This window comes from Oncorhynchus kisutch, linkage group LG17 (assembly GCF_002021735.2).
Source record: "Oncorhynchus kisutch isolate 150728-3 linkage group LG17, Okis_V2, whole genome shotgun sequence".
Lineage (NCBI taxonomy): Eukaryota > Metazoa > Chordata > Actinopteri > Salmoniformes > Salmonidae > Oncorhynchus > Oncorhynchus kisutch.
In genome coordinates, this window is record NC_034190.2 from 41,670,493 (window position 1) to 41,693,094 (window position 22,602).

Sequence of the window (22,602 nt, forward strand, 5' to 3'; positions counted from 1 at the left end):
TGTAGAGATGGACAGAACTCTGCAGGCTTACTATCCAGGTCTATGCCCAAACAGTTCGAACTACTACTTTTAAAAATGAATCTCTCCAGAAATAAGTCTCACTGTTGCCGCTTGTTATCGACCCCCTCAGCCCCCAGCTGTGCCCTGGACACCATATGTGAATTAATTGCCCCCATCTATCGTCAGAGTTGGTACAGTTAGGTGACCTAAACTGGGATATGCTTAACACCCCGGCCATCCTGCAATCTAAGTTAGATGCCCTCAATCTCACACAAATGATCAAGGAACCTACCAGGTACAACCCCAAATTCATAAACATGGGCACCCTTATAGATATCATCCTGACCAACCTGCCCTCTAAATACACCTTTGCTGTTTTCAAACAGGATCTCAGTGATCACTGCCTCTGCCTGCGTCCATTATGGGTCCGCGGTCAAACACCCACTCCTCATCACTGTCAAACTCTCCCTAAAACACTTCTGTGAGCAGGCCTTTCTAAATCGACCTGGCCCGGGTATCCTGAAAGGATATTGACCTCACCCCATCAGTAGAGGATGCCTGGTTGTTCTTTAAAAGTTAAATAAGCATGCCCCTTTCAAAAAAATGTATAACTAAGAACAGATAAAGCCCTTGGTTAAATCCAGACTTGACTGCCCTTGACCAGCACAAAAACATCCTGTGGCGCACTGCACTAGCTTTGAATAGTCCCCGCGATATGGAACTTTTCAGGGATGTCTGTAACCAAAAAACAGTCAGTTACAAAAGCAAAGGCTAGCTTTTTCAAACAGAAATTTGCATCCTGCAGCACTAATTCCAAAAGGTTATGGGACACTATAGTCCATGGAGAATAAGAGCACCTCTCAGCTGGCCACTGCACTGAAGCTAGGAAACACTGTCACCACCGATAAATCCACGATAATCGAGGATTTCAATAAGCATCTCTCCACGGCTGGCCACGCTCTCCACTTGGCTACACCAACCGCTTCTCCTTTACCCAAATCCAGACAGCTGATGTTCTGAAAGAGCTGTAAAATCTGGATCCCTACAAATCAGCTGGGCTAGACAATCTGGACCCTGTCTTCCTAAAATTATCCGCCGCCATTGTCACAACCCCTATAACTAGTCTGTTCAACCTCTCTTTCATATCATCTGAGATTCCTAAAGATTGGAAAGCAGCCGCGGTCATCCCCCTCTTCAAAAGGGGGAGACACTCTAGACCAAAATTGTTACAGACCTATATCCATCCTGTCCTGCCTTTCTAAAGTCTTCGAAAGCCAAGTGAACAAACAGATCACTGACCATTTAGAATCCCACCGTACCTTCTCCGCTATGCAACCTGAGCTGGTCATGGGTGCACCTCAGCCACACTCAAGTTCCTAAACGATATCATAACCACCATCGATAAAATACAGTACTGTGCAGCCGTCGTCATTGACCTGGCCAAGGTCAATCACCGTTTTCTTATCGGCAGACTCAAAAGCCCTGGTTTCTCTAATGACTGCCTCGCCTGGCTCATTAACTACTTCTCAGATAGAGTTCAGTGTGTCAAATCGGAGGGCCTGTTGTCTGGACCTCTGGCAGTCTCTATGGGGGTGCCATAGGGTTCAATTCTCGGGCCGACTCTTTTCTCTGTATACATCAATGTCGTCGCACTTGCTGCGGGTGACTCTTTCATTCACCTCTACGCAGACGACACAATTCTGTATACATCTGGCCCTTCTTTGGACACTGTGTTAATAAACCTCAAAAAAGCTTCAATGCCATACAACAACACTCCTTCCGTGGCCTCCAATTGCTCTTAAAACGCTGGTAAAACTAAATGCATGCTCTTCAACCAATTGCTGCCCGCGCCCGCCTGCCTAGCATTTACTACTCTGGAGAATTCTGACTTAGGTATTTATAGTTGTCCACATATTCTAGGTGTCTGGCTAGACTGTAAACTCTCCTTCCAGACTCATATTAAGCATCTCTAATCCAAAATTCAATCTAGAAATCGGCTTCCTATTCCGCAACAAAGCATCCTTCACTCATGCTGCCAAACACACCTTCGTAAAACTGACTATCCTGCCGATCCTGGACTTCGGCAATGTCATTTACAAATTAGCCTCCAACACTCTACTCAGCAAATTGGGTGCAGTCTATCACAGTGCCATCAGTTTTATCACCAAAGCACCATATACTACCCACCATTGCAAACTGAATGCTCTCATTGGCTGGCCCTCAATACATATCCATCACCAAACCTACTGCCTCCGGGTCATCTATCTATAAGTCTTCACTAGGTAAATCCCCGCTCACTGGTCACCATAGCAACACCCACCCGTAGCACACGCTCCAGCAGGTATATTGCACTGGTCATCCCCAAAGCCAACACTTCCTTTGGCCTCTGCCAATGACTGGAACGAATTGCAAAAATCACTGAAGTTGGAGACTTATCTCCCTCTCTAACTTTAAGCATCAGCTGTCAGAGCAGCTTACCGATGGCTGCAGCTGTACACAGACAATCTGTAAATAGCCCATCCAACCACCTACCTACCTTATCCCCATATGTTTTTTTCTGCTCTTTTGCACACCAGTATTTCTACTTGCACATCCTCATCTGCACATATATCTCTCCAGTGTTAATTTCTAAACTGTAATTATTTCACCACTATGGCCTATTTATTGCCTTACCTCCTTACTTAATTTGCACATACTGTATACATAATTTCTATTGTGTTATTGACTGTACGTTTGTTTATCCCGTGTGTTGTTTTTGTCACACTGCTTTGCTTTAACTTGGCCAGGTAGCAGTTGTAAATGAGAACTTGTTCTCAAACTGGCCTACCTGCTTAAATAAAAGGTGAAAAAAACATGTACAGTCAATAACAGTAGAAAAGGAAAATATAAAAATATATGTACAGTGTGTGCAAATGTAGAATGTGAAATATTTGTTTTATTAAGTAATGATAAAATATTGCACATTAATTATACCAGAATGATACCACAATGCAGAGATGCTAAAAAAAAAAGTGTTGCCCGTGCTACAGACATCATATAAGGCCGAGTGCACTACTTCTGTGAATACTTTTTCAATTATAATTGTTTTATTCTGATCTTTCAGGGGGTGCTACAGCACCCCTCCTTCCCGCAGCTATGGTCCTAGCTAGCTAGCTACCTACAGGTGTTGCCCCTGAAGGCGGGGGCGAAGGTCACTGTCTACCTGTGTCCTAACTAATTAGCTACTGGTGTAGCCCGCTGCCTCCCGCCAGCTACTGTACCGGAGTCCTAGCTTAAAAATGGACCAATAGAATTGGACCCAATAAAGAGGGGTTCCTGCGAATGAAGGAACGCTCCGAATTGCGGGCCGCAATCACACCCTTCTACACATTTCCGGTAACTTTCCTTAGGGTGTGGGACCTTTTACGTTTCATCATCTGTAGGTTATAGCTCGTTATAGGCTATTTCCTACACAACCAAAGTAAACCAAGGACGTCCAAAACATTCGTTTTCACGATTTTCTTCTTTCCAAACTGTTATTGTGCGATAGTTCGTGGCATTTCAAACCATGACCTTCATTTATCGCAGTGTTCCTAAACAAACATCACCACGAGATCAGCACATCGCCTATTCGGACAAACTCCAGTTGACATGAGTTTCTGTCATCCTGAATTATTTGAGAACATTCAAGTATATTTCTCTGTGTGGCAAGTGGGTGACAAGTTTGCGGAAAAGCCATTACAGGCGCGCATCTTCAGAGGACTAACTATCCAAGGGAGAGTGAATGTTAAAATACTAACAATGCGAGGTGAGTAGTCCAACGTAGCCTGTTTTAAAATCACAATTGCAAGAATTCAAACAAAACTTTTATCACATCTAGTTCCATATAACGGTGGGAACTTACCTCCGTTTTATCTTTCACGCAGGTAGGCCTATTCGCCGCAGTGTGAAAAGGCGGAAACGGGTATGTTGCTGTATGTCTCCTATAGAATAAGCAATTGAGCTCTATGCCGACGACGCCATCAACGATAATCCAAATTGATTATGAAAATTGTTTGGAGTCTGCATTGAAGATTATTATCCGGCCACTCGATCATCGCCAATTTTCTGCATTTTCGCGGAAAATGTGATGCTTCCCCTTGGTTTGTAGAACTTTCTCTCTTATGAAATACTTCTACTTTTTGTTGGGATGAGGGCCCAGAACAGTTATTTTACATGCTCGGAGCAATATGGCAGATGTTTGCCGGGAATCGGCGTCGGTTAGCCCGGTTTCTTATTTGGACAAACGGAATGGGAGTATGAGCACTGAGGTAAGGGTAGGAGTCGGGACAGTGGGCGTGGCAGGGATCAGGCTATTTAAAGTGACGTTGTACGGCATGCGAAAACGCCTGGACTTGTTGGGACGCATCTGCCAAACCCTAGCACAGTCGACAGATTATCCTTTATGTTGACCAGATACTCTAGTGCCGGCTCTAACAATGAAAATACATTTCTTCAAAAATGGAAGGCAGTTGTCAAGGAGGCAAATTCAGGTGGGACCATTATAGCCAATGAGAAGGCAGATATGCGTGGGGACAGGCACACCGGTTTCCACTAATTACCACAGCCCCCCCAAAAAAATCATGAAAACAAACATTTGCTTTTTGGTCTTGGTTTAGGTTAGCAATGTCATTAAGGTTAAGTTTAAAATCACATTTTAAGTAGATACATTGTAGAAATGGGCGGGGTTTGACTAACTAGTGACTAACAGACAATTTCAAGTGTTTTTTTTCTCAAAGTTGCCAGGATGTCACGAGTCCGTCCTAGTTATATCCATACACTCGTAACAACCTAATGCTTGCGACATTTCTATTCGATCAAATAAGTTTACAAAAAATAAGCCCTTACATTATTTTGTTAACCAAATTCAAAACTCATTGACCACTGTACAAATACTCATCTCACAGTGTGAGGAAAAACGAAAAATGCCACCTGCTGGAGAACAGATTTTGGGCCCAATTATCCGTCTCACTTCTTCTCTTCCTTCTCTGCCACAGTTCAGTTTTGAGCCTTGGCTACATCAGATAGGAAGAGGCGAAGCGAGAGGTTTTACTCCGCCCAAAATCTGTCGAAGAAAAATAAGGTAACGACGTGAGATATTTTTTTTGTATGGAGGTCAATGAGAGTGTCGAATTTTGTCAACAAAAAAACATTTATCTCTATACACCGTTCACACGCGTATAAGCCCTCTCATTGGCTAGAATGGTCCCACCTGATCTCCTCCCCTCCTGCGTATTTCCATAACAGGCCATCTTTGGCTTCATTCACTGACCTGTGTACATTTTATCTGAAGATCTGCTGAGTATCTTTGGGGCTGACCTGTAATAAATTACTATGAAACAAATTGTTGGTGTTCGAGCTAGAATGAATCACATTATTAGACAACATTTTTAAATTAATTGTAGCCTATTATCTAAGCAGCAATTAACATGACAACTCAAACTAAATTATTCCGCTGCTCTCTTTTGCTACATACTTTAGTCAGACTACCATCATTGAAGTGGTTTATAGTGAGGGGCGTTGTACAAAACAAAGTCATCAGCAATTGGATCATCTCTAACCAATCAGAGTATCAAAGCCAATTATTCATGCTCAAACTGCTGCTTTACCAGCATAGTCTGAGTAGACAGACAAGGCTGCAATATGAGTGAAAAAGCAGGGCCTATAGCTCTACTTAGATTCCTGTAGGCCTACTTTGTACATGGTTTTAGCTTAGAATGGGTTATGGATAGGGGACAATTTTTCACCTTTACGTGGTGATACTTCCTTATTCTCGATTTGTAAGGGACTGGTGTCTAATAAACGCCTTTTTCCAGTTGCAGGTAGAAGTCCGATAACAAGGAAATATAAAGAAGTGGCACTGCATCACAGTGCTTGAGGCGTCACTACAGACCCGGGTTCGATCACAGGCTGTGTTACAGCCGGCCGTGACCGGGAGACCCATGAGGCGGCGCACAATTGTCCCAGCGTCATTTGGGTTAGCAGAGGATTTGGCTGGCTGGGATTTCCTTGTCCCATCGCGCTCTAGCAACTCCTTGTGGCGGGCCAAGCGCCTGCAACTGACTTGGTTGAAAATAAGTTTGCCATGCTTTCAATGGACCATCGGATCGACCTCCAGTACAAACTAGTTTAGCTATACCGCTGGAGGTTCGATATAGATGCGTTAGGTCTAGGCCAATGGGAATCTGTGTTGTATACCCCTAATACTATAATCCCACATTGTGTCTTACTATATTCCAATGGGGTCTTTTCACCTCAAAAAGCACAAGAAAGAGGCTTGACACCCACCATCTCAGATGATTTTGAAATTGTTTCTGTTGTTAGAAACAGATAAGATTAGCATTTCTGCAACAATTTTGTTGAAGTATAATTTGATCTCTATGAAATTAAGATAATTGATTGCACCCAAATTGGCCACTTTAATTTATACGATTCATGTGGGAATGGCGTGGGGGGTCCATGGTTGGCGTCTGACCATTTCTTTGGATTCCTCATGTCTTACTCATTGTTTGAAAAAAGTTTGCTCCAAATAGAATTTTAGGTACAGTATTTATTGAATATCTGAATCCTGTAAATTAAAATGGTCAATTTGGGCGCAATCAATTAGTTGAATTTTTCAGATCAAATTATATTTCAACAGAACAATGTTGCAGGAATGCTAATCTTATGTGTTTCTAACTAACAGACACAGTTTCAGAACAATTTGAGATGGTGGATGTCATGATTGACATGGAACCACCCAATGGGGAAGTAGGGGTACTAGAGTAAAGTGAAAGCCAGAAAATACATCTTTCAAGGTATATAGTTACGGACAAATATTGGCACCCTTGCACTTTTCTTTTGTCTTTTTCTTTTTTTCTTTAACTAGGCAAATAATTCCCTATTTCTTCTAAAATAAGTTGAAATTGAAAATACAACTTTTGGTCAAATCCTTATTGGATTTTCAACATTTGCAAAACCAATTTTATTTTTGTTAGTTTAAGATTACAATTTTGAATTGAGAAAATAAAGGCAAATGGCTTGGACAATATTATCGGCACCCCGGAGCTAGTACTTGGTTGCACACCCTTAACCATGACAACTGCAGACATATGCTTATTGTAGCCATCAATGAGCTTGCTGCACATTTCTACTGACAATTTGGCCCACTTTTCAACACCAAACTGATCTAATTATTCAATATTTGAGGGTTGCCCTCTACCAACTGCTGTTTTCTGATCTCGCCATAGGTTTTGGATGTGATTAAGATCTGGACTCTTAGCTGGCCACTCCAAAACAGTCCAGTATCTCTTCTTAACGATTCCTGGGTGCTTTGTGATGTGTTGGGGGTCATTGTCCTGCTGGAAGACTCACAGCCTTCAATGGAGACCCGGTTTTTAGACTCTAGGTTGAACATTGGACTACAAAACACCTGATAATCTGCTGATTTCTTGTACACGTTCAAGACCCCCAGTATCAGAGGCAACAACGAAACACAACAGCATTATCAAACCTCCCCCATCTTTGATTGTAGGGATGGTGCATTTGTTGGCATTTACTGTATCTTGGCCAAAAGATGTGCAATCAAGTACTAGTTCCAGGGTAACAATAACTTAATACAATCTATCTTTTCTTTATTTTCTCAAATCAAATTGTAAACTTAATCTTACAAAAATACATTTGGTTCTGCAATGTTTCAAATCCAACAACGTGTGGAAACCAAACGTTTTTTTAAATTTCTTATTTAAGGAAAGTGCAAGGGTGTCTATATATTTGGCCGCAACTGTATATATAAAAACCCACAGCTCTCTGTTACACACCAGGCACACATCATTTTCGAAATTGTACTTTATTTTTCTTAAAGACATATGTTTTAAAACAGCAATTTTAGAGAATAAATAATGAAACAATTGTGATTTTGATAATTACATTTATGTAATTACAAATTCTACAATACGTGTATCCATAGTCTTGTACTGTAGACCATAGGAATATTCTATTTTCTAAAATAAAAAATAGCCATATCTCCCCCTTCAATTGCATAACAAATACATTAAAAGTAAAAAATTAAGATACAAAAATTCCACCCAATTACCATCCCTCACACCCCTATGCCAATAACAATAGTAGTGGTTGTAATAACGTACATATTTTTTCATTATTTGACTCCATTTAAAACAAAGATATGTACAGTGAGAAGAAGTTGATTGTTCTTCTTGCTTAATTACTCCTCGTCTTTAATTTAAAATAATAAACTAAATCTACATACCAATTCAACCAATGGTAATCATACAAAATTAACATCCCCCCCCCCCCCAATAAGGTTACCATCCCACTTCTCCATCCCATACATTGCCCTTCCCTCTTAAGTTATGGACCACAAACCACACTATTCAGTGAAACCCTGTTCATTAGAATAAGTTATATGCTTTTTCATGTAGACCTTGTATCTGATAGTACAGTTTGTACAGTACCAGTCAAAAGTTTGGACACACCTACACATTCAAGGGTTGTTCTTAATTGTTCTATTTCTACATTGTAAAATAACAGTGAAGACATCAAAACTAAGAAATAACACATGGAATCATGTAGTAACCAAAAAAGGTGTTTATCAAATCAAAATATATTTTAGAATTTAGATTCTTTAAAGTAGCCACCATTTGCCTTGATGACAGCTTTGCACATTCTTGGCATTCTCTCAACCAGCTTCACCTGGAATGCTTTTCCAACAGTCTTGAAGGAGTTCCCACATATGCTGAGCACTTGTTAGCTGCTTTTCCTTAACTTTGCAGTCCAATTAATTCCAAACCATCAATCCGATCATGAAGGCCTGACTCATGCAGTCTCATTTGGGCTGCAATCTGAGGTGCAGCTGACTCTAATGAACTTATCCTATGCAGCTGAGGTAACTCCGGATCTTCCTTTCCTGTGGCAGTCCTCATGAGCCAGTTTCATCATAGCGCTTGATGGTTTTTGCAACTGCACTTGAAGAAACTTTCAAAGTTCTTGACATTTTCCCGATTGACTGACCTTCATGTCTTAAAGTAATGATGGACTATAATTTCTTATTTGAACTGTTCTTGCCATAATATGGACTTGGTCTTTTACCAAATAGGGCTATCTTCTGAATACCACCCCTACCTTGTCACAACACAACTGACAAAAGGAAAGAAATTCCACAAATGAACTTTTAACAAGATACACCTGTTAATTGAAATGCATTCCAGGTGACTACCTCATGAAGCTGGTTGAGAGAATGCCAAGAGTGTGCAAAGCTGTCATCAAGCTAAAGGGTGGCTACTTTGAAAAATCCCAAATATAAAACACTTTTTTGGTTACTACCTGATTTCATGTGTTATTTCATAGTTTTGATGACTTCAACATTATTCTACAATGTAGAAAATAGCAAGAATAAAGAAAAAACGTGAATGAGTAGGTGTGTCCAAACATTTGACTGGTACTGTACATAATGACTGAATCCAGCTGTGGAATGGTATGTGTACTCCGAACCACCCACCACATATGTTTTATTCTGTTGTTGCTGATTTTTAGATAATACATATATTTGATCTTATTTTTCGAGAAGTGTTGTTGCTCCTTTGCTTATACGGTTTGGGCGAAACCAAAATGCTGGAAGTAGTTTCTTGATAGAACTCATATCTTCCCTGGGAGAGAGAGACAGAAAGAAAGAGAGAGGATGAATACAAATATTAAAATAGTTTAGATTAGCATATACAGTGGAGTCCGAAATTATTGACAGCCTTGATAAAGATGAGCAAAAATGATTGAATAAATTAAATAATTCTAACACTGAGCTGTATTGTATGCTCAAAATAATGGGGAAATTATATTATTTTATACTAATACAGTTGTTCAGAGAAAGATTTAATTTAACAAGTAATTATTTTTTTCCTCAAAGGTAGGGGTCAAAATTGAATTGACTTCTTTACAAGGCCTACTACACGTAAGCTATTTTGTTTCAACTGGTCCTTGAGCCTTGTTAAGTTTAACGGCATCATAAACATTACCCAACCAGGCAAACCTGGCTGCCTCTGCCAGGAGGCTGAAACTTGTCCGCAAGTGGATCTTCCAGCAAGACAATCACAAGCACACATCTAAATCTACAAAGAAATTGTTAAATTTGCAAAAAATTACTTGTTAAACAAAATCTATTTCCCTGAGCAGTATTAGTATAAAATGATTTTTTTGGAGCATAGAATATTGATCAGTATTTGAATTATATATTTTCTACAGTCATTTTTCCTCATCTTTATAAAGGGTGTCAATCATTTCTGACCCCACTGTATATTTAATATGTTCACACTCTTCAGTGTGGGAGAAACATCTTTAAACACGTTGGTTACACAGATATCACATGGATGTCCTCATTTTTCACTAAACAAGCACGCCTAGGGTACATGCAACTCATACAGTGACAACCATACTGCTGCATTGATGTGCATTTCTTATTTAAATATATTTTTTGTCTTGTTTTGGCAGGCAAATAAATTCCAAACATGCACAATAGGAATTCTGGGAGATATTTTTTCTAGTTCTCTTCTTAATACTCTAGTCCGATGTTAAATCTCATTGACCAAACAATTGAGTCAAAAAATATACATTCCTATTAAATAATTTTAATAGATAAGAGGACGATTTTCAAACTCATCCTCTAAAATAAGCAGTTATATCAAAGGTTGCACATGAGACCGTAGCCTATGGCTTCTTGTTTGATTGGAAATTCGTAGTAACCCAGAATTCCTACAGAGGAATGCTGTACCTCAGTCAGCAGCACGTGTGATGTGTCACAATGACAACATACAATTTTACCCCAAACTCTCACATGAAATGTTAGTGTCTCACTTGGTACACACACAAAACCACACACACTACTTTATTTATTAATACACACAAGTACTTTATGTGGATCTGCACAGGTACACATATGCACACAGCCTCATTATGTCACTAATTTGTAGGTAGGCTACACATACTTATTCTCACAACGAGTCATACCAAAAACAAACAAAGTTCAGGCACAAAGTCACTTGGATTCAACTACAACCTCACAAAAACCCTGCGCTCCCAGAAACTAAAACACCAACCAACTAAACATGGGGGATATGTAAGAATGATAATCATGACAAACAACAAAAAGGAAACTAATCAAAAACAAAATCCATCAAAGGAAATATTTATATCCATGTTTGATTTTAGGGTTAATGCTTAATATTGCTCTGCGTAATAAAATACCTATATTACAAAAAAATATAATAGCATGTCATGATAATCAATTGCTTACAAAATCTTGAGTACAGTGATAGTATAATTGATCAGTGTTTGCAAAACAGGACAAAATAATAGAGGAAACTCACAATGCACCAAACACAATTCATGGTCGCCACAGCAACTCGCCATGCAGTTGAGCATGGTGAATAAAGGCAACGGTCAAAAATAAAATTGCTAATGGCAACCATCACAGGCAATATTGCCACAGCAACCAACACAGGCCAATTAACTTACAACGCTGTGAGAGGAAGGTTTTTTTAGCGGTTGCTAGGCAACCATAGCCACGTAGTCTCCACGATATATGTATGGACAGGACAGTCTTGACTGTGGTATGATGTTTTTTCAGGAAAATGACATATGACACAGCACAAAAACAATAAATAAAAAGTACAAAATAAATTAATAACGTATAATAGTTATTGTCTTCAACCCAATCATACAACACTTGCTATATTTGTCTGGACTATTTCAAATCTACTTTTGAATAATTAAACATTTTGTCAACCCTTTTGTCATGGCAGTGTTATGGCCATATCTCAACAAACCAAGTAGTCCTATGATTTTGTCTAAATGTTTTAAACAACTACTGCTTTTAGAAGACTGTCACCTCACTCACATGTGGATCTGGGTCACTTACACTATATATACAAAAGTATGTGGGCACCCCTTCAAATCAGTGGATTCTGCTATTGCAGCCACAGCCGTTGTTGACAGGTGTTTAAAACCGAGCACACCGCCATGCAATCTCCATAGACAAACATTGGCAGTAGAATGGCCCGTACTGAAGAGCTCAGTGACATTCAACGTGGCATCATCACCATCATAGGATGCCACCATTCCAACAAGTTATTTCGCAAATTTCTGCCCTGTTAGTGCTGCTCCGTTCAACTGTAAGTGCTGTTATTGTGAAGTGGAAACGTCTAGGAGCAACAACGTCTCAGCCGCAAAGTGGTAGGCCACACAACCTCACAGAAAAGGGCAGCGTAGCACATCTGTCCTTGGTTGCAACACTCACTACCGAGTTCCAAACTGCCTCTGGAAGCAACGTCAGCAATAGAACTGTTCGTCGGGAGCTTCATGAAATGGGTTTCCATGGCTAAGGAACCACACACAACCCTAAGATCACCATGCGCAATGCCAAGCGTTGGCTGCAGTGGTGTAATGCTCGCCGTCATTGGACTCTGGACCAGTGGAAATGCGTTCTCTGGAGTGATGAATCACGCTTCACCATCTGACAGTTCGACGGAGGAATCTGTGTTTGGCAGATGCCAGGAGAACGCTACCTGCCCCAATGCATAGTGGCAACTGTTAAGTTTGGTGGAGGAGGAATAATGGTCTGTGGCTGTTTTTCATAGTTCAGGCTAGGCCCCTTAGTTCCGGTGAAGGGAAATTTTAACACTACAGCATACAATGACATTCTAGACGATTCTGTGCTTCCAACTTTGTGGCAACAGTTTGGGGAAGGCCCTTTCCTGTTTCCGCATGACAATGCCCCCGTGCACAAAGCGAAGTCAATACAGAAATGTATATTTGTCATGATCGGTATGCACAGAGCCCTGACCTCAAACCCATCTAACACCTTTTTGGATGAATTGGAACACCGAATGCGTACCAAGCCTAATTGCCCATCATCAGTGCCCGACCTTGTGGCTAAATGGAAGTCCCCACAGAAATGTTAAAACATCTAGTGGAAAGTCTTCACAGAAGAGTGGAGGCTGTTGTAGCAGCAAAGAGGGGACCAACTCTATATTAACGCCCATGATTTTGGAATGAGATGTTCGACGAGTAGGTGTCCACATACCTTTGGTCATGCAGTGTATTTTATCACAGTTGATCATTTTAATACTGATCTTCCACAAAATTAAAACATAAAATTCTCCCTTTATCCCATAACGCCCTTAAGACACCGAAGCCAGTTCCACTGCATTTTTTCATTGTTGCCCTCTAATCAGATACTGATTTAGACCTGGGACAGCGGTTGGGTGCAATTCATTCTCAGGTAGAACAGAAAACCAGCAGGCTTCGGCCCTCTTAGGTTATAAGATGAATAACCCTGCCATAACCTACCTTTAATAGTTTCCACTCCCTGTCAATCGCCCTGACCATCCATTTCACCCTTCATTCTCATCCCACCTTACTCACCTCATTTAGTAGGGTCGGTTGGCATCCTTGGGCCTCTTAAGCTGCACCTTGAGTCTCTTCATGCCAATCTGGAAACCATTCATGGCCTGAATTGCTGTCTGAGCACTGGACGGGTTGTCAAAACTCACAAAACCTGAAGAGAAGCAAACAGTTATAGACAATTCTGTGAAAGTATTAATACTACAAGAAGGGAGCAATCCTTCCCAGCACTGCCTCCTCAATGTCATCATTGACTGTGTTCCCAATGTGGCACACTATTCCCTATGGGCCCTGGTCAAAAGTAGTGTACTACATAGGGTACATTGTGTCATTTGGGACGCATTCGTTGTCATCGCCGTCACTCACCAAAGCACTTGCTCTGATTGGTGGCACGGTCAACAAAGACCTTTGCTGAGATGACGTTGCCGAAGGGGATGAACATTTGCAGCATCTCTGAGTCAGTGAACTCCTGAGGCAGGTGATAGATGAAGATGTTACACCCCTCAGGCCCTGAGAAGAAGAATACAGTGCAAGTTTAGACCATCAAGGCTCCCTGAGGGGTTCTTACGTGACTTGAGATTATCAGGATGAGGTCGTGATTGAGGCAGTGTGAACTTTGTGGGAAACCAACATTGAAAATAGTCAAAAGTGAGAATTCATAGGAGGGAGGACAAGTAGGTAGAAATTACCTTCTCGTTGCTGCAGTTGCTGAGGCTGCTGATGTTGCTGTGCAAGCATTGTGTGTTGGTGTGGGAATGGCTGCCCTACCATTCCATAGGCAGCAGGGTACGTTGCTGTGGGTGTGTTCGCATAAGTAAACATTAAGGACTGTTGAGAGGGCATTTCAAACCTAAAATTTCCTCTGGGAAATTTTAAGGACTCAAGCGGACTCACTACTGTCCCACCTGTGTAGTGCTGCATCCCTGCGTACGCTTGCTGAATAGGATCCAAAACTGGACTCTGAGCTGAGAGAGAGAATCAAACAGAAAAATAACAGCATGATTTATCAACTGCTGTACAAACAAGCTTTTTGGAGGATGAGTACATGCTCTAAATGGCATTGGGTGCCGTGCACCAGGATTCTTAGTAAACAAACCAAAATCCTAGATAAGGTTCATTGGATTACATTTTCATAATGATACTCTTGACTTTCATCAGGTTGAGTGAGATACCTTGGTAAGAATGAACTCCATTGGTGTACAGGGTTTCAGATACTGACTGTCCATTGGGTGGAGCTGGCACTGGAGGGTAGCTGAGTGGTGGAGGCAGAGCAGGCACTGGTGTGGCTGCCATGGTGGGCGGAGTGCTGGTCCCTGCACAGGAAGAGCATTCGGGGACAGACAGACATAGTCAAACAAATGCAATAAAATAGTATCATAGGCAGAAATATATGGGGCAAAGACTAGAAAAACAAAATATATACTGTATAAAGAATAAAGAGAAACTGTGAGACGAGCAGAGAATCCTGTAGGAGGGGATGAAGTGGTGGAGGATGAGAGCTTCTTATTACCTGAGGTAGTGAGTGATGCGATGGGCGTGGCCATGAGGCTGCTTGGGTTGAGGGCAGCCAACTGCTGCATGGTGATGGTGGATACAGGAGACAAATATGCCGACTGGGCCACCAGAGCCTGCTGCTGCACCAGCTACAAAGAATGAAGAGAGAAAGAGGGAGTCCTTCGATGTCATTCACTGTCAGTATGCGTCCCAAATGGCACCATATTCCCCATATACAGTATATTCGGAAATTATTCATAGCCCTAGACTTTTTCCCCCAAAATGTTACGTTATATCCTTATTCTAAAATGTATGCATTTTTGCAAATGTATTAAAAATGAAAAGTATTCAGACCCTTTACTCAGTACTTTGTTCAAGCACCTTTGGCAGCAGTTACAGCCTTGAGTCTTCTTGGGTATGACGCTACAAGCTTGGCACACCAGTATTTGGCGAGTTTCTCCTATTCTTATCTTCAGATCCTCTCAAGCTCTGTCATGTTGGATGGGGAGCGTCGCTGCACAGCTATTTTGAGGTCTCTCCAGAGATGTTTGATCGGGTTCAAGTCCGGGCTCTGGCTGGGCCATACAAGGACATTCAGAGACTTGTCCTGAAGCCACTCCTGCATTGTCTTGGCTGTGTGCTTAGGGTTGTTGTCCTGTTGGAAGGTGAATCTTCTCCCCAGTCTGAGGTCCTGAGGACGCTGGAGCAGGTTTTCATCAAGGATCTCTCTGTACTTTGCTCTGTTCAACTTTGCCTTGATCCTGACTAGTCTACCAGTCCCTGCCGCTGAAACACATCCCCACAGCATGATGCTGCCACCCACCATGCTTCACTGTGCCAAGTTTCCTCCAGATGTGACTCTTGGCATTCAGGCCTAAGAGTTCAATCTAGGGTTCATCAGACCAGAGAATCTTGTTTAGGAGCAAACTCCAAGCAAAGTCTGGCCACTCTACCATAAAGGCCTGATTGGTGGAGTGCTGCAGAGATGGTTGTCCTTCTGGAAGGTTCCACATAGGAACTCTGGAGCTCTGTCAAAGTGACCATCGGGTTCTTAGTCACCTCCCTGACGAAGGCCCTTCTCCCCCGATTAGTCTTGGTGGTTCCAAACTTCTTCTAGTTAAGAATGATGGAGGCCACTGTGTTCTTCGGGACCTTCAATGCTGTAGAAATGTTTTGGTATCCATCCCTAGCTCTGTGCCTCGACACAATCATTTCTCGGAGCTCAACGGACAATTCCTTCAACCTCATGGCTTGGTTTTTGCTCTGACATGCACTGTCAACTGTGGGACCTTTTCTAGACAAGTGTATGCCTTTCCAAATCATGTCCAATCAATTGAATTTACAACAGGTGGACTCCAATCAAGTTGTAGAAAACATCTCAAGGATGATCAATGGAAACAGGATGCACCGGAGCTCAATTTCAAGTCTCATAGCAAAGGGTCTGAATACTTATGTAAATAAGCTATTTCTGTTTTAAAATGTTGAATACATTTGCAAACATTTCTAAAAACCTGTTTTCGCTTTGTCATTATTGGGTATTGTCTGTAGATTCATATGGATTTTTCTTAATAAGGCTGTAACGTAACAAATTGTGTAAAAAGTTAAGGGGTCTGAATACTTTCTGAATGCACTGTAGTGCACTACTTTTGACCCATATAAGAAATAGGGTGCCATTTGGGACATTGCCATTTTACTACAACTAGTGTGTTGGCCTGCGTATTACAATATCTGCATAATGCCTGTGTTTGGGGTTCAGTACTACTAGTACTCACTACCTGTGTGTAGGCATTGTAAGCCCCGAGGTGTAAGGTCATGGGACTGATGACCCCCAGCTGGGACGCCACCTGCTGCATGCGCCTTATCCCTCGCTCTTTCTCAGAGTCAGCGAACTTCACCACCAGGCTGGAGGAGGCACCCTGCAGGGAGAGATTACAGATATTACACAGCAAAAATGACACACATCTCTGTAACCAAATAACCTATATCACTAACACGAGGACTGATGAGGGCATTCCACAAATATGTTCTCAACTCCTATAAATTTCAGTAGGCCATGGAGTGTTTGTGTAGGAGGAGGTCTGACGGTAGCAGTGTTTAACTATTGATGAGTCCCTATGTTGAGTGAGTGAGGTGAGTGAGTGAGGTGAGTGAGTGAGGTGAGTGAGTGAGGTGAGTGAGTGAGTGAGTGAGTGAGTGAGTGAGTGAGTGAGTGAGTGAGTGAGTGAGTGAGTGAGTGAGTGAGTGAGTGAAAGAGAGAGAGAGACTGACCGGTAGAGTGCGGCTCCCATGCAGAGTGCTGATGGCTGCCGCAGCCTCTACGTTGTTCTGGTACTTCACAAAGGCACAGCCTACAAAACATGACACATCGTCAAACCCTGGCCTCCCCTCACGTGACACAACATATCCCTAGAAAATGCATCAGACAATCGGCACCTCATTAGTTATAGCTGCGTCATTAACTGTGGTCCACAAAACATTAATTGCTTCATCAATCATAGCTCATAAACCATGTTGACCAATATTAACTATGACCTATAAAACATATTGCATCATTATATTCCCCAGGTCTTTGCTGTACATGAGAATGTGTTCTCAGTCAACTTACCTGGTCCACTAATAGTTAAATAAAATTATAAATTAGTCATACCTCGTACAACAAACACAGAAAATTAAGCATCCATCTTTGTAGTGGTATGAGTTTGATTGTGACTGATTACTGACCTTAATGGTAATATTTTAGTGGTGTTGATGTTGTGGTGTTGATATAAGGCTATAGACGTTGTAGCGGTCAGTGTTGCAGTAATGGTGTTGGCTACCTTTGCTAGTGCCGTCAGGCCCGCGGAGCACTGTGCACTCTTCAATGCTCCCAAGCTCCTCAAACATCTTCCTCACGTCGGTATCCGACTGCTGCTTCCCCAGCATGCCAACAAACAGCTTCCTGTCTTCTAAGGGGAATGTGAGGTGAGGGGCCAAAACAGGAACGAAGAGAGAGGAATATGGACAGACAGTGATGGAGAGAAGAGCAGAGAGAGTGGTTGGTTGAGGCAAAGGGCATGAATTAGAATGGAATGATTTAATGATTGAGAGAGAGAGAAAGGATAACATGTAGGTGAAGAGAAATAGTTATCATACAACACAAGAACATGCTCAGGAATTTGCACCTTGTTTTACTTTATAACCCCAAATGTGTTAATCAATCAGCTACATTTTTAATTGGATGTTGTTACAATATATATATAGTATATTGACGTCTGTAACTTTGGTGCTATAACCCTGCTATATATGGAAAAGGCCACCAGAGTGCAGTATCAATAAACCTGCTGCACAAAGAGCATGATCTGGCTCAGACTGGAATGCTCCTTCATCATCCAGTTCTGTATGCTAGGTGACAATGTCTTTGAGGTCATGAAAACAGCAGTTGAAATCCTTATTATATTTACTTTCTTTAGTCTGGCACTTAAGAATAATTCTACTTGAATATGGGGGGGGGGGGGTTAGAATTTCTAGAAGTGTTATTTAGAGGCAGGTGGTGCTTAGCAGAAGTGACGAGTGTGTATTTTTGTTGAAGCTGGGCTGAAGCCATTTCAGGGTTTAGTCTTGAAACATTGTAGTTTGTTGTTTAAAAAATGTAACACGTTAGACAGGTGTTTTGGAAAGGTGTTGATTGAACAGTTGCAATTCTCTTCAGGTGTTGTTTGAACAGGTGTTGCTATGGAGGGGTGTCTCTTACCCCCTCTGCCCTCGCTGTCTGCTGGCTTCACTTGAATGGGCCGGTTCATCTGAAATAGAAAGCCCACATTACATGGTCCTCTTATCCCTAGGCACATCCATAATTATGAAGATTCTTGTTTATTTGCTTTACATACAGTACCAGTCAAAAGTTTGGACACACCTACTCATTCGAGGGTTTTTCTACATTGTAAAATAATAGTGAAGACATCAAAACTATGAAATAACACATATGGAATCATGTAGTAACCAAAAAAGTGTTAAACAAATCAAAAGTTATAGTTTATATTTTGAGATTCTACAAAGTAGCCACCCTTTACCTTGATGACAGCTTTGCACACTCATGGCATTCTCTCAACCAGCTTCATGAGGAATGTTTTTCCAACAGTCTTGGAGTTCCCACATATGCTGAGCACTTATTGGCTGCTTTTCCTTCACTCTGCGGTCCAACTCATCCCAAACCACCTCAATTTGGTTGAGGTTGGGTGATTGGGGAGGACAGGTCATCTGATGCAGCACTCCATCACTCTCCTTCTCGGTCAAATAGTCCTTACACAGCCTGGAGGTTTGTTTTGGGTCATTGTCCTGTTGAAAAACAAATGATAGTCCCACTAAGCGCAAACCAGATGGGATGCCGTATCGCTGCAGAATGTGAGGTAGCCATGCTGGTTAAGTGTGCCTTGAATTCTAAATAAATCACCAACAGTGTCACTAGCAAAGCACCCCCACACCATCACACCTCCTCCTCCATGCTTCACGGTGAGAACTACACATGCTGAGATCATCTGTTCACCTACTCTGTATCTCACAAAGACACGGCTGTTGGAACCAAAAATCTCAAATTTGGACAGATTTCCACTGGTCTAATGTCCGTTGCTCGTGTTTCTTGGCCCAAGCAAGTATTTTCTTCTTATTGGTGTCCTTTAGTAGTGGTTTCCTTGTAGAAATTCTACCATGAAAGGATGATTCACTCAGTCACCTCTGAACAGTTCATTTTGAGATGTGTCTGTTACTTGAACTCTGTGAAGCATTTATTTGGGCTGTAATCTGAGATGCTGTTAACTCTAATGAACGTATCCTCTGCAGCTGAGGTAACTCTGGGTCTTCCTTTTCTGTGGTGGTCCTCATGCGAGCCAGTTTCATCATGGTTTTTGCCACTGCACTTGAAGACATTCTTGAATTTCTTTAAATTTTCCGGATTGACTGACCTTCATGTCTTAGTAATGATGGACTGTTGTTTCTCTTTGCTTATTTGAGCTGTTGATGCTATAATATGGCTACTTTGAAGAATCTCAAATATTAAATATATACTTTTCTGGTTACTACATGATTCCATATGTGTTATTTCATAGTTTTGATGTCTTCACTATTATTCTACAATGTAGAAAATAGTACAAATAAAGAAAACCCCCTTGAATGAGTAGGTGTGTTCAAACTTTTGACTGCTACTGTACATATATTGTGTATGTATGTAGAACTCAAGAAAGGGCTGGAATATGAGCTGGCCACTCCCTCGGCTTCTAATGAAGCCCTGCCGATCACCCTCCTGGTTTACTGTTCTTCTTTTCCTCTCTTCTCATTCCCCATCAATTATATTCCCTCCCAGAGAATGAGTGTGTCTCTCTCTTACACACACACACACGCACAGAACCACGCGGGATTAGGCAAGTGATAAGATTAAGAACGCTCGCTGGCTAATCCGGATTACAGAAGCACGCTGGATTAGAATGGTGGGAGATTCTGAACAGAGAGAGAGAGAGAGGGGGAAGGAGCTGTAGAGGAATGGATGGAATCAGAGTAAGGAAAGAGCAACCAAAACAAATAAGGAAACAGGCAACCTTTCACACATCATAAAAACACAATCCACAAAAAATTACTTTTGTGGACCAATGACACTATCATTATAATGATGCAGGTCTAGCTAGGCACTTCAATATTCTCTTTCACATGTGTGGTGGTGCACTGAGAAGGAGAGCAGGTGGAGGATGCAGAGAGGACAGTGATTGGCGAGGAGCAGTGCAGGGTCAGTGTGTTAACGGTGGCTTAATTAAGGTCTTAATTATGGAGCTGGTGACATTTGAGTCAGTCACTGATCCCTGTCTCTGATTGATCAGCCTTGATTGGTCACCAGGAGACAGTATTGATCAGTGCTGGTAGGGCCCTTGCCATTTGCATGCACAAACATCATCACCAGCAGGCCTTGGGTTTTCTAGTGGAGTGTCCCATTGATTACGACAATTAATTAGATGACCATGTGGATTAAGAAGCACCTGTTTACCGGGAAGGATTGAAAACAGTAATCAAAATGCATTTTTACGTTGTGAATGTTCCCGGGAGTCAGTAAATGAATAGAATTTTGTGCTCAGAGGTGATGTTTTTCTACACGCCTCAAATGTTCGGCAAAGTCAACTTGGATAAAGTCATCCACTACATGAGTTGCGGAATAAATCCTAATTTGCAATGGGTGAAAGACTACTGTATTAAAACACAGAACAAAACCAAAAGATCACATCTTAGCCTACACTTCGACTTTAACGACACAACCTAATCATGATACAACAAATGTCTCAAATCGAATTTTAGGATATAATGTTCCCTGAATAAAATATTTGAGTATATTTCATATAAACGCTAGGTTAGTCTATCTATGACTTGAGTTCTTCCACGGTTACCACGGTTGTGATAAGGAGATGAGAAGCGGAGCAAATGGCACAAGATAATGGAATTAGATTATAGTGGAGAAGTGGAGGCCAACAAGGCAGTGGCACTCGAGGTCGACACGGCAACCAGCCCTGCTAATCTGACAAAGTCTGCACCTCCCATTGCGGTCACCATGACAACCTTGTGATGAGATCCACAGCAGGTAAACAACGTTGCCAAGAACATCGTGCGTAGGAGAGAAAAAGAGATGGATGAAGGACAGAAAAAACCTATGAGGAATAAAGGGTGGTACTAGGTTGAGAGACGCTGGGATTATTAGATATGTCGTGAGGTAGAAAGGATGCTTGGGGGGGAACTGGAATTATAGGGACAAAAGGACAAGGGATGGTGCCTGTTGCATTTAATTGCTGCCTCAAGGGCAGATACTGTAGGGACCAAGAAAATGTCTGCTTCTATTACACTGTGCAAGCCGAGCCATTTTAATATTTTTCTCTTCTATATTTTCTCTTTTTCTGCAAATCAACAGGCTCATTTTAAAAACACAGCACAGATTAAACCCGGCCAAAGGCCAAACCCGCCCTATCTGTGACCCAATTTAGCTTTAAATGATCATGTTGTCCTTTTTCAAATCCAAATATACAGAGACATTATGATTATTATTCAAACTCAACAAACACAGTGGCATAAACACAATGTCCACAGCTTTTGCACACATACACTGTCTGTTCCTGGCAGTCTCATATGTATAGGCACTCTCTTGCTCACATTGACATGAGCACACAGTTAATCTTTCCCTCTGTGATGCCAAAAAGGATTTCACTAGGATTACAGTATGAGATATTAAATCCATAGATTATCCAATCAAATCACAGCAAGACCCCTCCCCCACACCTGACCCCATCCCCTCAATGCAAACACACACATCACCCTACTGATGCTTGTGCACACACACACACTGAGACACACACTTGCATTTATTGAGCAGTGTGAATGTGGGATGGGAGATGATAGGAGAGACATGGTGTGTACATCCCTGTTAATCACATTCTTCCCTCCTTTCTTACCCTCCCAAACCAGAGAAAAGCTCATAATCTCTTGTCCCCTCCACTCACTCACTGTATCAATAAGTCCCAAACAGGCTGAAGTAAAGAGGGTGACATATTTGTCTCCCCTTTTTATCTCAAATCCATTCTGCCTGTCTTCCAGAAAAGTAGGGACTCTGAACGGTAAATATATCAGTGGAGACCATCTCTGTATTTTTCAAGAGCGTTTACAAGGAGGGAGGGAGGGAAGATGGGGGGGCAAAATGAC

The 22,602-nt window shown here is 41.7% G+C and overlaps 2 protein-coding genes and 1 long non-coding RNA gene across 13 annotated transcripts in view; 1 reads left to right on the plus strand and 2 right to left on the minus strand.

The window, feature by feature from the left end:
- LOC109907680 (ceramide synthase 2-like) overlaps positions 1 to 4,304 on the minus strand; it is a 29,877-nt gene extending 25,573 nt beyond the window's left edge. The window contains exon 1 of one of the 2 annotated variants that reach the window (XM_031793838.1): positions 3,884 to 3,998. The gene's annotated coding sequence lies outside the window, so the exon portion shown is untranslated. Of the gene's footprint in view, positions 1 to 3,883 lie in introns of both variants that reach the window. The other variant, XM_020505796.2, reaches the window with a different exon arrangement.
- Positions 3,168 to 11,792, plus strand: LOC116354411 (uncharacterized). 2 transcript variants are annotated; one of them, XR_004203635.1, is made up of 3 exons: positions 3,237 to 3,787; positions 3,906 to 4,121; positions 5,835 to 9,571. It is a non-coding gene; the product is annotated as an uncharacterized LOC116354411 (long non-coding RNA). The 2 variants fall into 2 exon arrangements; XR_004203634.1 differs by having other exon boundaries at positions 3,168 to 3,787; positions 3,906 to 11,792.
- LOC109907681 (CUGBP Elav-like family member 3) overlaps positions 7,205 to 22,602 on the minus strand; it is a 36,129-nt gene continuing 20,731 nt past the window's right edge. Inside the window, exons 4-15 of one of the 9 annotated variants that reach the window (XR_004203632.1) lie at positions 18,632 to 18,680; positions 17,718 to 17,846; positions 17,170 to 17,249; positions 16,674 to 16,817; positions 14,918 to 15,050; positions 14,580 to 14,720; positions 14,313 to 14,372; positions 14,097 to 14,201; positions 13,774 to 13,917; positions 13,429 to 13,561; positions 11,521 to 11,610; positions 9,640 to 9,662 (exon numbers count right to left, since the gene is read on the minus strand). Coding sequence is in view for 7 of the 9 variants with exons in the window: in XM_031793832.1 (XP_031649692.1) it covers positions 13,434 to 13,561; positions 13,774 to 13,917; positions 14,097 to 14,372; positions 14,580 to 14,720; positions 14,918 to 15,050; positions 16,677 to 16,817; positions 17,170 to 17,249; positions 17,718 to 17,846; positions 18,632 to 18,680 (1,221 nt within the window). In the remaining 2 variants the exon portion in view is untranslated. Of the gene's footprint in view, positions 9,663 to 11,258; positions 11,611 to 13,428; positions 13,562 to 13,773; positions 14,373 to 14,579; positions 14,721 to 14,917; positions 15,051 to 16,673; positions 16,818 to 17,169; positions 17,250 to 17,717; positions 17,847 to 18,631; positions 18,681 to 22,602 lie in introns of those variants that run through there. The other 8 variants (XM_020505797.2, XM_031793837.1, XM_031793836.1 and 5 more) reach the window with 8 other exon arrangements.